The following is a 14,811-nucleotide window of genomic DNA, read 5'->3' as shown; positions in this document are numbered from 1 at the left end:
TGTCTACCTCCCAATACATAGTGAAGCTACCTGTCTACCTCCCAATACACAGTGAATCTACATGCCTGCCTCCCAATACATGTTGAATCTACCTGTCTGCCTCCCAATACATGTTGAATCTACCTGTCTACCTCCCAATACATAGTGAATGTTTGTGTGTGTTTGTGTGCCAGGGGGGTTCTATGTGTGTGCTCTTGATATTTGTGTGTGTATGTGTGTGTGTGTTTGTGTGTGTGTGTGTGTGTGTGTGTGTTTCTTGGACTGGTTGCCTCTGTCCTAGGGTTTATGACACAGGGTTGCATCCATGGACCATGTGTAACGTTTCAACGGATTGGATTTCTTCCCTCTAGATGAATTTGACATACGCTCCATGGCTTAAGGAGCCTGGCAGGCACATACTGTTCAAACACATGCGCACACACACATACACGCACGTGTCTGTCACAATGGCTAATCTGTTTCTGGTTGCCCAGAAACATTTATGAGAAGCAATAATGGCTCAATTTACACAAACTATTATTCCGTCAGTCAATCAGTGTGACAGGTTGAACACATCAAAACCAGATGGGATGGTAGAAGAGAGGAACCATACCAGATGGGATGGTAGAAGAAAGGAACCAAACCGGATGGGATGGTAGAAGAAAGGAACCATACTGGATGGGATGGTAGAAGAAAGGAACCATACTGGATGGGATGGTAGAAGAAGGACACCATACTGGATGGGATGGTAGAAGAAAGGAACCATACTGGATGGGATGGTAGAAGAAAGACACCATACTAGATGGTATGGTAGAAGAGAGGAACCATACCAGATGGGATGGTAGAAGAAAGGAACCATACCGGATGGGATGGTAGAAGAAAGGAACCATACCGGATGGGATAGTAGAAGAAAGGAACCATACCGGATGGGATGGTAGAAGAAAGGAACCATACTGGATGGGATGGTAGAAGAAAGGAACCATACTGGATGGGATGGTAGAAGAAAGACACCATACTGGATGGGATGGTAGAAGAAAGGAACCATACCGGATGGGATGGTAGAAGAAAGGAACCATACCGGATGGGATGGTAGAAGAACGGAACCATACCGGATGGGATGGTAGAAGAGAGGAACCATACCAGATGGGATGGTAGAAGAAAGGAACCATACCGGATGGGATGGTAGAAGAAAGGAACCATACCGGATGGGATGGTAGAAGAAAGGAACCATACTGGATGGGATGGTAGAAGAAGGACACCATACTGGATGGGATGGTAGAAGAAGGGACCATACTGGATGGGATGGTAGAAGAAAGACACCATACTAGATGGTATGGTAGAAGAGAGGAACCATACCAGATGGGATGGTAGAAGAAAGGAACCATACCGGATGGGATGGTAGAAGAAAGGAACCATACCGGATGGGATGGTAGAAGAAAGGAACCATACCGGATGGGATGGTAGAAGAAAGGAACCATACTGGATGGGATGGTAGAAGAAAGGAACCATACTGGATGGGATGGTAGAAGAAAGACACCATACTGGATGGGATGGTAGAAGAAAGGAACCATACCGGATGGGATGGTAGAAGAAAGGAACCATACCGGATGGGATGGTAGAAGAAAGGAACCATACCGGATGGGATGGTAGAAGAACGGAACCATACCGGATGGGATGGTAGAAGAGAGGAACCATACCAGATGGGATGGTAGAAGAAAGGAACCATACCGGATGGGATGGTAGAAGAAAGGAACCATACCGGATGGGATGGTAGAAGAAAGGAACCATACTGGATGGGATGGTAGAAGAAAGGAACCATACTGGATGGGATGGTAGAAGAAAGGAACCATACTGGATGGGATGGTAGAAGAACAGAACCATACTGGATGGGATGGTAGAAGAAAGACACCATACTGGATGGTATGGTAGAAGAGAGGAACCATACAAGATGGGATGGTAGAAGAAAGGAACCATACCGGATGGGATGGTAGAAGAAAGGAACCATACCGGATGGGATGGTAGAAGAAAGGAACCATACCGGATGGGATGGTAGAAGAAAGGAACCATACTGGATGGGATGGTAGAAGAAAGAAACCATACTGGATGGGATGGTAGAAGAAAGACACCATACTGGATGGGATGGTAGAAGAAAGGAAACATACTGGATGGGATGGTAGAAGAAAGGAACCATACTGGATGGGATGGTAGAAGAACAGAACCATACTGGATGGGATGGTAGAAGAACAGAAACATACTGGATGGGATGGTAGAAGAACAGAACCATACTGGATGGGATGGTAGAAGAAAGACACCATACTGGATGGTATGGTAGAAGAGAGGAACCATACCAGATGGGATGGTAGAAGAAAGGAACCATACCGGATGGGATGGTAGAAGAAAGGAACCATACCGGATGGGATGGTAGAAGAAAGGAACCATACTGGATGGGATGGTAGAAGAAAGACACCATACTGGATGGTTAGGTAGAAGAAAGGAACCATACTGGATGGGATGGTAGAAGAAAGGAACCATACCGGTTGGAATGTTAGAAGAAAGGAACCATTCCGGATGGGATGGTAGAAGAAAGACACCATACTGGATGGTATGGTAGAAGGAAGGAACCATACCGGATGGGATGGTAGAAGAAAGGAACCATACCGGATGGGATGGTAGAAGAAAGGAACCATACCGGAGGGGATGGTAGAAGAAAGGAACCATACCGGATGGGATGGTAGAAGAAAGACACCATACTGGATGGGATGGTAGAAGAAAGGAACCATACTGGATGGGATGGTAGAAGAAATACACCATACTGGATGAGATGGTAGAAGAAAGGAACCATACTGGATGGGATGGTAGAAGAAAGGAACCATACTGGATGAGATGGTAGAAGAAAGGAACCATACTGGATGGGATGGTAGAAGAAAGACACCATACTGGATGGTATGGTAGAAGAGAGGAACCATACCAGATGGGATGGTAGAAGAAAGGAACCATACCGGATGGGATGGTAGAAGAAAGGAACCATACTGGATGGGATGGTAGAAGAAAGGAACCATACTGGATGGGATGGTAGAAGAAAGACACCATACTGGATGGGATGGTAGAAGAAAGGAACCATACTGGATGGGATGGTAGAAGAAAGGAACCATACTGGATTGGATTGTAGAAGAACAGAACCATACTGGATGGGATGGTAGAAGAAAGGAACCATACTGGATGGGATGGTAGAAGAAAGGAACCATACTGGATGGGATGGTAGAAGAACAGAACCATACTGGATGGGATGGTAGAAGAAAGACACCATACTGGATGGTATGGTAGAAGAGAGGAACCATACAAGATGGGATGGTAGAAGAAAGGAACCATACCGGATGGGATGGTAGAAGAAAGGAACCATACTGGATGGGATGGTAGAAGAAAGACACCATACTGGATGGGATGGTAGAAGAAAGGAACCATACTGGATGGGATGGTAGAAGAGAGGAACCATACCAGATGGGATGGTAGAAGAAAGAAACCATACCGGATGGGATGGTAGAAGAAAGGAACCATACCGGATGGGATGGTAGAAGAAAGGAACCATTCCGGATGGGATGGTAGAAGAAAGACACCATACTGGATGGTATGGTAGAAGAGAGGAACCATACAAGATGGGATGGTAGAAGAAAGGAACCATACCGGATGGGATGGTAGAAGAAAGGAACCATACCGGATGGGATGGTAGAAGAAAGGAACCATACCGGATGGGATGGTAGAAGAAAGGAACCATACTGGATGGGATGGTAGAAGAAAGAAACCATACTGGATGGGATGGTAGAAGAAAGACACCATACTGGATGGTATGGTAGAAGAGAGGAACCATACCAGATGGGATGGTAGAAGAAGGAACCATACTGGATGGGATGGTAGAAGAACAGAACCATACTCGATGGGATGGTAGAAGAAAGGAACCATACTGGATGGGATGGTAGAAGAACAGAACCATACTGGATGGGATGGTAGAAGAAAGACACCATACTGGATGGTATGGGGAACCATACCAGATGGGATGGTAGAAGAAAGGAACCATACTGGATGGGATGGTAGAAGAAAGGAACCATACGGGATGGGATGGTAGAAGAAAGGAACCATACGGGATGGGATGGTAGAAGAAAGGAACCATACTGGATGGGATGGTAGAAGAAAGGAACCATACTGGATGGGATGGTAGAAGAAAGGAACCATACTGGATGGGATGGTAGAAGAACAGAACCATACTGGATGGGATGGTAGAAGAACAGAAACATACTGGATGGGATGGTAGAAGAACAGAACCATACTGGATGGGATGGTAGAAGAAAGACACCATACTGGATGGTATGGTAGAAGAGAGGAACCATACCAGATGGGATGGTAGAAGAAAGGAACCATACTGGATGGGATGGTAGAAGAAAGGAACCATACCGGATGGGATGGTAGAAGAAAGGAACCATACCGGATGGGATGGTAGAAGAAAGGAACCATACTGGATGGGATGGTAGAAGAAAGACACCATACTGGATGGTTAGGTAGAAGAAAGGAACCATACTGGATGGGATGGTAGAAGAAAGGAACCATACCGGATGTGATGGTAGAAGAAAGGAACCATACTGGATGGGATGGTAGAAGAACGGAACGACAGATCAAGACAAGCAGAGACAATAAAAGAACGAGTCCGTTGTTTATTTGTTTTCTTGCTCATTCTCTAAAGCAGGCCAGAGGGTTCAATCTAATCTGTGTGCTAACCCTTCTCTCTGTCTATCAGTCTGTGAGGGGAGGCCCTGCAGTAGGACTGTACCAGTGAGGAGGCAGCAGCAGCAGATCTTGTCTTGCCCAGAGCGAGGCTTTTATTTGAAAGTGAGGAATAATGCCAGCGAAACATATAATATGCACAAAAGGAATATAACAAAACTGGTAATTGAAAAGTCTAACTAAATCAAATAGATGTCTTTAAATGTCTTCAGATGAAGTGACGGAGGACATTATGACAATCGTTCGACCATCCATCTCTCTCTCCTTCCATCGCCAGCCCTCTGACCATACGGTTGCTACCCAGACCAACAATCAACATCGCATCCTAGTTTTAGACATCAAAATGAATGAGAGAGAATTGATCCAATATATTAAGGCGGGGTGAGACCATACATTTGTAATGCTTTTTAGTTTTGAGTAAATGATCACGTGGGTCTTTCTGATAACCCAATATGATTTCTGAAGATAGACAGTATTAACTGAGCTAGAGAACAGACAGTTATTCTACTTAGAGAGAGGCAAAGGACATTTACATTTACTCTCTTGTCCAGAGGGACTTACAGGAGTGACTTGATACATTTTCACACTTTTTCATATTGTTTCTACATATTTGTGCAGGTGTACAGTATGTGTATAAACTTGTATGTCTATGTCTGTATGAGACTGTGTATTTCATTCTATACATGAGTCATTTACACCCCAAACACACACAGCTGAAACTAGAAGCACATACTGTCTGATCTGTCCATACCCATCTTTGATTACTACTCTACACCCATCCCGAAAGCAACGCTGAGTTACTATGGAAACTGTTGGGTTGGGTGGTGAGAGAGGTGGGGGGAGGGAAGTGGGAGAGGGGGAGGGGGAGAGGGGTGGAGGAAGAGAGAGAGGTGGGAGAGATGAGTGAGGGGGAGTAATGGAGAAGAGTAGATGGAGTTTTGTCATTTTGGGAAATGTCTGTCTGTCTGTCTGTCTGTTTCTCATTCTGTCTGTCTGTCTGTCTGTCTGTTTCTCATTCTGTCTGTCTGTCTGTCTGACTGTCTGTCTGTCTGTCTGTCTGTCTGTCTGTCCGTTGTTTGTTATTTTGGACAAGGCTATGTCTAAGGATCTGAGAGGAAGAGGACAGATACTGCGTACTGACGAGCCAAGGAGAGGACAGGGACAAATAAATCAATTTCTTCATCTATTCCTCTCTTAACTTGTCAATTAAACACATCAGTAGACATAATCAAATAAACAGACAATTAATGGATCAATACGCTTGGTATGCTGTTGAAAGAGAGACAGGCAGAGAGAGACGGCCAGACAGACTGAAACAGACAGACAGAGAAAGAGACAGACAGACAGAGACAGACAGACAGACAGACAGACAGACAGACAGACAGACAGACAGACAGACAGACAGACAGACAGACAGACAGACAGACAGACAGACTGAAACAGACAGACAGAGAAAGAGACAGACAGAGAGACAGAGAGACAGAGAGACAGACAGACAGACAGACAGACAGACAGACAGACAGACAGACAGACAGACAGACAGACAGACAGACAGAGATGACACAGAGAGATAGTAATAGTGATTTGGACTACCACCAGTCCTTTCCACCCCCTAGATGTAGCTGCTTGTTTCAGGACTGGCCTCCTCTATTACCTTCCTAATCTAACTCTGAGACAGGGATCCTAACCAACCAGTGAAAGAGAGAAAGAAGAGGAGGAGGAAGAGGGCTCTGATTTAGATGCCCGCCAGTAATTGGAATGTCACCTTATTACCATGCTAGATAGTTTATTGTGTTGGCTGGGACTCGGTGGCATGAAATGAAAAATGGAAAGTAGCTTTTCAGCTGGCTGCTGATTTATCATGGCTGTTTCCACTGCCTTCCAGCCAGGGATGGCTGTCCATTTCTATTCAATTAGACACACACACATACAGACATAGACATACACACACACACACACACACACACACACACACACACACACACACACACACACACACACACACACACACACACACACACACACACACACACACACACACACACACACACACACACACAAAGATAAACAAAAGCTGAGATTATAGAGAGTAAACAGTTTTTAGAATGGAATAAAGATTAGTACTTCAGGCTGTGTGTGTGGGGGGGGGACTTGGTGGGTGAGAACATGTTAAACACCATTGTCTCCTCTAGCCAGAGTTTAGCATTTAACTTTCACTCACTCTGAGGCCCGCTTTTCATAGGCAAAATACATCCTGCAGAGCACACGCACGTGCGTACGCACAAACAGGGTTGAAGTGGTCTGGCCTCGAAAATTGCTTGCTGGGTAATTTAGTTATTTTGTTCTTGGCTGGTACAGTAATACCCTCTCTCACTTCCTGACCCTCTCACCTTATCACATCCTCTCACTTCCTCACCCTCTCACCTTATCCCCCTCTCTCACTTCCTCACCCTCTCACCTTATCACCCTCTCACCTTATCACCCTCTCACCTTATCACCCTTTCTCACTTCCTCACCCTCTCACCTTATCACCCTCTCACCTTATCACCCTTTCTCACTTCCGCACCCTCTCACCTTATCACCCCCTCTCTCTCTCACTTCCTCACCCTCTCAACGTATCACCCCCTCTCTCTTTCACCTCCTCACCCTCTCACATTATCACCCTCTCTCTCTCTCACCTCCTCACCCTCTCTCACCTCGTTTCCTTCTCACCTCCTCATCCTCTCTCACCTCCTCACCCTCTGTCACCTCCTCACCTTCTCAGCCTCTCACACCTTCTCAGCCACTCTCACCTTCTCACCCTTTCACCTTCTCACCCTCTCTCAACTCCTCACCCTCTCTCACCTCCTCACCCTCTCAGCTTTTCTCCCTCTCACCTCATTTGAAGAAATATTGGCCCAGTCTATTTCATGGCCCAGTGATAGACTAGCGTCCTGTCCAGGCGGTGTACATCAAGCTACCTCACACTGCAGAAACAGGAGATAACCTCCTGCCCTATGGGCCGTCCTGGCTAACTTACTATTTCATATATCACCAGACAGGTGTGTTGTATTGTAACCACAATATGTTTGAGTAGAACTTGTGTAGGGGAGGAGTGGTTGGTTGGGTTTGGACATATTTACATTAGAGGAGAGTCAACACAATGTCTTGTCTCTTATCTCTCACTGTTCACATAAACAGTAGCAAGGAGGAAGATCAACTTTCTCACTTTATCCTTGTTTATTCTCTCTTTCTCTGGATCACTGAGCTGTGTGCATCTCTTTGTCTGGATCACTGAGCTGTGTACAACTCATCTGGATCACTGAGATGTGTACATCTCCTTCTCTGGATCACTGATCTGTGTACATCTCTTGGCAGTGTACTACTCTCTCTTTACTTTCCCCCTCCTCTAACTCCTCTTCTTCTCCCTCTTCCGTCCCCTCCCCTCCCCTAACTGCCAAGTCTCCTCTCCTCCCCATTTCCTCCCACTTCTCCCCTCCTCCCCATCCCCCTCTCCTCTTCCCTGTCCCCCCCCTTTCCTCCCACCTTTCCTGTCTCTCTCAGTGCAGTGATTGAGTGGTACGTTTCCTGTCTCTCTCAGTGCAGTGATTGAGTGCTAGGTTAGACCCAGGCTATCTCAGCACGACTTGCCTGCTTGCTCTCTGTTAATAATGACTCTCCTCTGCCTAAATGAGCTTTTAATGTGCTTAGTCTACCTGCGGCTAGAGAGAGGGAGGGAAAGAAAGAAATATTAAAGAATGGAGAGCATTGAGTTTGGTATTTGGTATTTTATTAGGAGCCCCATTAGCTGTTGTAAAAGCAGCAGCTACTCTTCCAGGGGTCCACACAGAACATGAACCATGACATAATACAGAACATCAATAGACAAGAACAGCTCAAGGACAGAACTACAGTTTAAATGGTCAGTGTGTGGTTGTGCAGTTTGAGAGACCCTGTTGTATATGTATGGTTGTTTGATCTGTGTGTGTGTGTGTGTGTGTGTGTGTGTGTGTGTGTGTGTGTGTGTGTGTGTGTGTGTGTGTGTGTGTGTGTGTGTGTGTGTGTGTGTGTGTGTGTGTGTGTGTGTGTGTGTGTGTGTGTGTGTGTGTGTGTGTGCGTGTGTCTGGAACCTGACCATCCTGAATATGTGTTGTGTCCCTCAGAGTGCCGTGACATTCTGCTACCCATGATGCTTCGGGAGCTGAGCGGAGCGCTGAAGGACATGGGGGAGGGGCCTCATGACGAGCGGAGGAACAGCGTGGAGCTGCTCAACAACATCCTGGAGGTCCTGAGCAGAGACAATGTGGTGAGACACACACACAGCCTATCAGGACACAGCCTATCAGGGCAGAGCTTACTGCTTACCCATTTGAGCCTAGGTTTCTTCCTAGGTCCCTTCCTTCTAGGCAATGGTGTAAAGTACTTCAGTAAAGATACTTTAAAATACTACTTACCTTTCACTTTTATTTCACTACATTCCTAAAGAAAATGATGTACTTTTTACTCCAGACATTTTCCCTGACACATGTTGAATGCTTAGCAGGACAGGAAAATGGTCCCTTGTCATCCCTACTGCCTCTGATCTGGCAGACTCACTAAACACACATGCTTCATTTGTAAAAGATGCCTTAGTGTTGGAGTGTGTCCCTGGCTGTCTGGAAAAAAATACAACGAATGGTGCCATCTTGTTTGCTTAGTATAAGGAATTTAAAAGGATTTATACTTTTACTTCTGATACTTAAGTGCATTTTTAGCAATTGCATTGACTTTTGATACTGAAATATATTTAAAACCAGATACTTTTAGTCCAGTAATATTTTACTTGGTGACTTTCACTTTTACTTGAGTAATTTTCTATTAATGTATTTTTATTTTTACACATGTATGACAGTTGGGTACATTTTCCACCACTTCTTCAAGGGAGTTTCCTGACCACTGTGCTTTCTCTTGCATTGCTTGCACTTTAGGGTCTAGGTTGTGTTACTGTAAAGCACTTTGTGACTGCTGATGTTAAAAGGGCCTTTAAACATAAATGTGATTGATTGAAACTGACCACTCAGAAGGCTTCAGCGCTTACCAATCCCACACAAGGGGACCGTAGTGAACAGCAGATTAATCACATACTACCTCACATCTATCCCCTTTTGGCTTCACACATTCATTGACACACACATAGAAATAGGCACCTAGGTATATTACCATGCCTGCCTGTACGCACGTATTCCTACACACAAAGTGAATAACAAACTCTCATCAATATTCTACAAAGGCTTGTTAAAGGCTTGTCAAAGGCTTGTTAAAGGCTTGTTAAAGGCTTGTTAAAGGAGTGTCAAAGGCTTATTAAAGGATTGTCAAAGGCTTGTCAAAGGCTTATTAAAGGATTGTCAAAGGCTTGTTAAAGGCTTGTCAAAGGCTTGTTAAAGGATTGTCAAAGGCTTATTAAAGGATTGTCAAAGGCTTGTTAAAGGCTTGTTAAAGGCTTGTTAAAGGAGTGTCAAAGGCTTATTAAAGGATTGTCAAAGGCGTGTTAAAGGCTTGTTAAAGGAGTGTCAAAGGCTTGTTAAAGGCTTGTCAAAGGCTTGTTAAAGGAGTGTCAAAGGCTTATTAAAGGATTGTCAAAGGCTTGTTAAAGGCTTGTTAAAGGATTGTCAAAGGCTTGTTAAATGAGTGTCAAAGGCTTTTTAAAGGCTTATTAAAGGAGTGTCAAAGGCTTATTAAAGGATTGTCAAAGGCTTGTTAAAGGCTTGTTAAAGGCTTGTTAAAGGATTGTCAAAGGCTTGTTAAAGGAGTGTCAAAGGCTTGTTAAAGGCTTGTTAAAGGATTGTTAAATGCTTGTTAAAGAAGTGTCAAAGGCTTATTAAAGGATTGTCAAAGGCTTGTTAAAGGCTTGTTAAAGGATTGTCAAAGGCTTGTTAAAGGAGTGTCAAAGGCTTATTAAAGGATTGTCAAAGGCTTGTTAAAGGAGTGTCAAAGGCTTATTCAGGACACAGCCTATCAGGGCAGAGCTTACTGCTTACCCATTTGAGCCTAGGTTTCTTCCTAGGTCCCTTCCTTCTAGGCAATGGTGTAAAGTACTTCAGTAAAGATACTTTAAAATACTACTTACTTTTCACTTTTATTTCACTACATTCCTAAAGAAAATGATGTACTTTTTACTCCAGACATTTTCCCTGACACATGTTGAATGTCAAGCAGGACAGGAAAATGGTCCCTTGTCATCCCTACTGCCTCTGATCTGGCAGACTCACTAAAACAACATGCTTCATTTAAAAAAGATGCCTTAGTGTTGGAGTGTGTCCCTGGCTGTCTGGAAAAAAAAATACAACGAATGGTGCCATCTTGTTTGCTTAGTATAAGGAATTTAAAAGGATTTATACTTTTACTTCTGATAAAGTGCATTTTTAGCAATTGCATTGACTTTTGATTGAAATATATTTAAAACCAGATACTTTTAGTCCAGTAATATTTTACTTGTTGACTTTTAAACTTTTAAAGTAATTTTCTATTAATGTATTTTTATTTTTACACATGTATGACAGTTGGGTACATTTTCCACCACTTCTTCAAGGGAGTTTCTGACCACTGTGCTTTCTCTTGCATTGCTTGCACTTTAGGGTCTAGGTTGTGTTACTGTAAAGCACTTTGTGACTGCTGATGTTAAAAGGGCCTTTAAACATAAATGTGATTGATTCAAACTGACCACTTAAAGGCTTCAGCGCTTACCAATCCCAACAGGGGACCGTAGTGAACAGCAGATTAATCACATACTACTTATTTCACATCTATCCCCTTTTGTTAACATTCATTGACTCACACATAGAAATAGGCAAAGGTTATTAAATGCCTGCCAACGGCTTATTTAACACAAAGTGAATAACAAACTCTCATCAATATTCTACAAAGGCTTGTTAAAGGCTTGTCAAAGGCTTGTTAAAGGCTTGTTAAAGGCTTGTTAAAGGAGTGTCAAAGGCTTATTAAAGGATTGTCAAAGGCTTATTAAAGGATTGTCAAAGGCTTGTTAAAGGCTTGTTAAAGGATTGTCAAAGGCTTGTTAAATGAGTGTCAAAGGCTTTTTAAAGGCTTATTAAAGGAGTGTCAAAGGCTTATTAAAGGATTGTCAAAGGCTTGTTAAAGGCTTGTTAAAAGATTGTCAAAGGCTTGTTAAAGGAGTGTCAAAGGCTTGTTAAAGGAGTGTCAAAGGCCTGTTAAAGGCTTGTTAAAGGCTTGTCAAAGGCTTATTAAAGGAGTGTCAAAGGCTTATTAAAGGATTGTCAAAGGCTTGTCAAAGGCTTATTAAAGGAGTGTCAAAGGCTTATTAAAGGATTGTCAAAGGCTTGTTAAAGGAGTGTCAAAGGCTTATTAAAGGATTGTCAAAGGCTTGTTAAAGGAGTGTCAAAGGCTTGTTAAAGGCTTGTCAAAGGATTGTTAAAGGAGTGTCAAAGGCTTATTAAAGGATTGTCAAAGGCTTGTCAAAGGCTTATTAAAGCATGTCAAATCATTAAAGGAGAAAAATGTCAAAGGCTTGTTTAAACTGAGCAAAGATTGTCAAAGATTTTTAAAGGCTTAGGTTACATAAACTTATTATGAATTTGCTTAAAGGCTTGTTAAAATTAATCAAAGGGTTGTTAATTGAGTGTCAAAGGCTTTATAGAAAAGGATTGTCAGAAGCTTGTTAAAGGCTTGTTAAAGGATTGTCAAAGAAGATTAAGTTAAAGGAGTGTCAAAGGCTTTTAAAGGATTGTCAAAGGCTTGTTAAAGTCCTCAAAAAATTTGTGTCAAAGGCTTATTAAAGGATTGTCAAAGGCTTGTTAAAGGCTTGTTAAAGGATTGTCAAAGGCTTGTTAAAGGAGTGTCACAGGCTTGTTAAAGGCTTGTTAAAGGATTGTCAAAGGCTTGTTAAAGGATTGTCAAAGCTTATTAAAGGAGTGTCAAAGGCTTGTTAAAACAGTGTCAAATAGCTTGAATTAAAGGCTTCATAAAGGACCTTAAAAACTATTTTACAAAATACTATGTCAAAGGCATATTAAATTGTCAAAAGGCTTGTTAAAGGCTTTTTAAAGGGTAATTGTCAAAGGCTTGTGAATAAAATGTCAAAGGAACTTATTAAAACATTTTCTGTTAGTGATTTATTTACAAATGGAGTGTCAAAGGCAGTCAAAGTAATTGTCAAAGCCATTTGTTAACGTAGCTTGAGTTAAAGGATTGTCAATGTTTTCAAAAGGAGTGTCAGAAAGGCAGAAATGGAGATTTTTTAAAGGCTTATGAAATGAGTGTCAAAGGAATCAGGTTAAAGGAGTGTCAAAGAAGATTGTTAAAGGCACCCCTCCTGGCCCTGCTGTTTGTGTTGATGAGTCCCAGCCTGGAGTGGGGGGTGGGGGGGCAGCCACAATTAGTGAAATGTATACATTTCTGGTGACCATAAAGAGGAACTCCATAAGAGAACACTGGGGCAGAGATCCTATGTTTGTAAAGGCTTATTAAAGGATTGTTAAAGGCTTGTTAAAGGATTGTCAAAGGCTTGTTAAAGGAGTGTCAAAGGCTTGTTAAAAGTGTCAAAGGCTTGTTAAAGGAACTTGTTAAAGAGAACTTATTGGGGTCAAATCCTTGTTTAAACTGTCTTTGTTAAAGGCTTGTTAACTGCTTAGTTCTGTTAAAGACTGCATTTCATAAAGCTATTGTCAAATGACTTGTTAAAAATCAAAGGCTTGTTAAAGCTGGCAGTGTTCCATGACAAACGAGGCTTGTTCTCCTTGTCAAAGCAACCATGTCAAAGGAAGTTGTCAAAGGCTTAGAAACAAACCAGACAGTGAAACATCAAACCAGACTGCGTTGACTATTAAATGGGGGTCAAGTGGATTGTTAAAGGCTTGATAAACAGCTTTGGGGAATGCACTCAGAAAGGACCATTGTTAATAAGATATTTTAAATTTTTCCAGGGTTGTTAAAGGATTCTTCAACATCTTGTTTTAAAGCTAATAGAGTGTCACAGCTTGTTAAAGGCTTGTTAAAGATTGTTTTAGCTAATAGAAGAATGTAATTGTCAAAGGCTTGTTAAAGGAGTATAAAAGGCTTATTAAACGTGTACAAAGCGATTGTTAAAGGCTTGTTAAAGGCTTATTAAAGGATTGTTACAAGTATTGTCAAAGAAACTTTATTAAAAGGCACTTACTTTGATCAAATGCTCGGGATTTGAAGATGGGTGTCTAAAGGATTGTTAAGACGCTGTGCCACTTGGGAGTCATAAAGCCAGGGTGTCAAAATACAACACATTGTCAATACTTTGTTAATTAGCATTGTTTTCAAAGCTAATAGTTAATGTAGTAGCTCAAATCATTGAGTATAACACCATAAATGTTATGAAATGAGTCAAAGGCTTGTTAAAGGCTTGTCCACGGTTATAAAGGAATATGTCAAAAATTATGCTTGTAGAAAGGCTTGTCAAAACTATTATAACGTAATCAAGGCACTTTGATAGAAAAGACATTTCAAAGCTTATTAAAGGAGTGTCAAACAACTTGATTGCGATGCAAAGGTGGAAACCAGGTTTGTTAAATGAGTGTCAAAGGCTTAGCAAAGGCTTGTCAAAGGCTTGTTAAAGGATTTTGTCCGGCTGTGTCAAAGTGTTTGTTAAAGGCTTGTTAAATGATTGTTAAATGCCGTTAAAGCTTAAAAATGACTACTTAATGTGAATGAATTAAACACCTCATTTCAAACTGTTATTAGAAATAAAAACTTTTTAAAAATAATTTAAAATTGACTTAAAAACAGGCTGCGTGCTTTGGTTTGAGGCATTGATTAAAGACTTGTTAACGTATCAATGTTAAAGACTCTGAATGGAGAGAACGTTCAAACATCACGTGCATAAAAAAACTCACGCTGGGGTGACCGTTAGAGATATTTGGAACTCACGCATGAAAGGGTTAAAGGCGTATTAAAGGATTGTTAAAGGCTTGTTAAAGGATTGTCAAAGGCTTGTTAAAGGATTGTCAAAGGCTTGTTAAAGGAGTGTCACAGGCTTGTTAAAGGCTTGTTAAAGGATTGTCAAAGGCTTGTTAAAGGAGTGTCAAAGGCTTATTAAAG

The 14,811-nt window shown here is 42.1% G+C and overlaps 1 protein-coding gene across 1 annotated transcript in view; it reads left to right on the top strand.

Moving 5' to 3' along the window:
* The window catches only part of LOC112238187 (dedicator of cytokinesis protein 2), a 167,746-nt gene that overhangs the window by 47,887 nt on the left and 105,048 nt on the right, over positions 1-14,811 (top strand). The window contains exon 25 of the mRNA XM_042325806.1: positions 8,895-9,037. Within this exon, the coding sequence (XP_042181740.1) occupies positions 8,895-9,037 (143 nt within the window). The remainder of the gene's footprint in view (positions 1-8,894; positions 9,038-14,811) is intronic.

The sequence above is a fragment of the Oncorhynchus tshawytscha genome, linkage group LG08 (genome assembly GCF_018296145.1).
Source record: "Oncorhynchus tshawytscha isolate Ot180627B linkage group LG08, Otsh_v2.0, whole genome shotgun sequence".
Lineage (NCBI taxonomy): Eukaryota > Metazoa > Chordata > Actinopteri > Salmoniformes > Salmonidae > Oncorhynchus > Oncorhynchus tshawytscha.
Note: the sequence above shows the minus strand (reverse complement) of the source record. Positions and strands in the feature narration are given on the sequence as shown.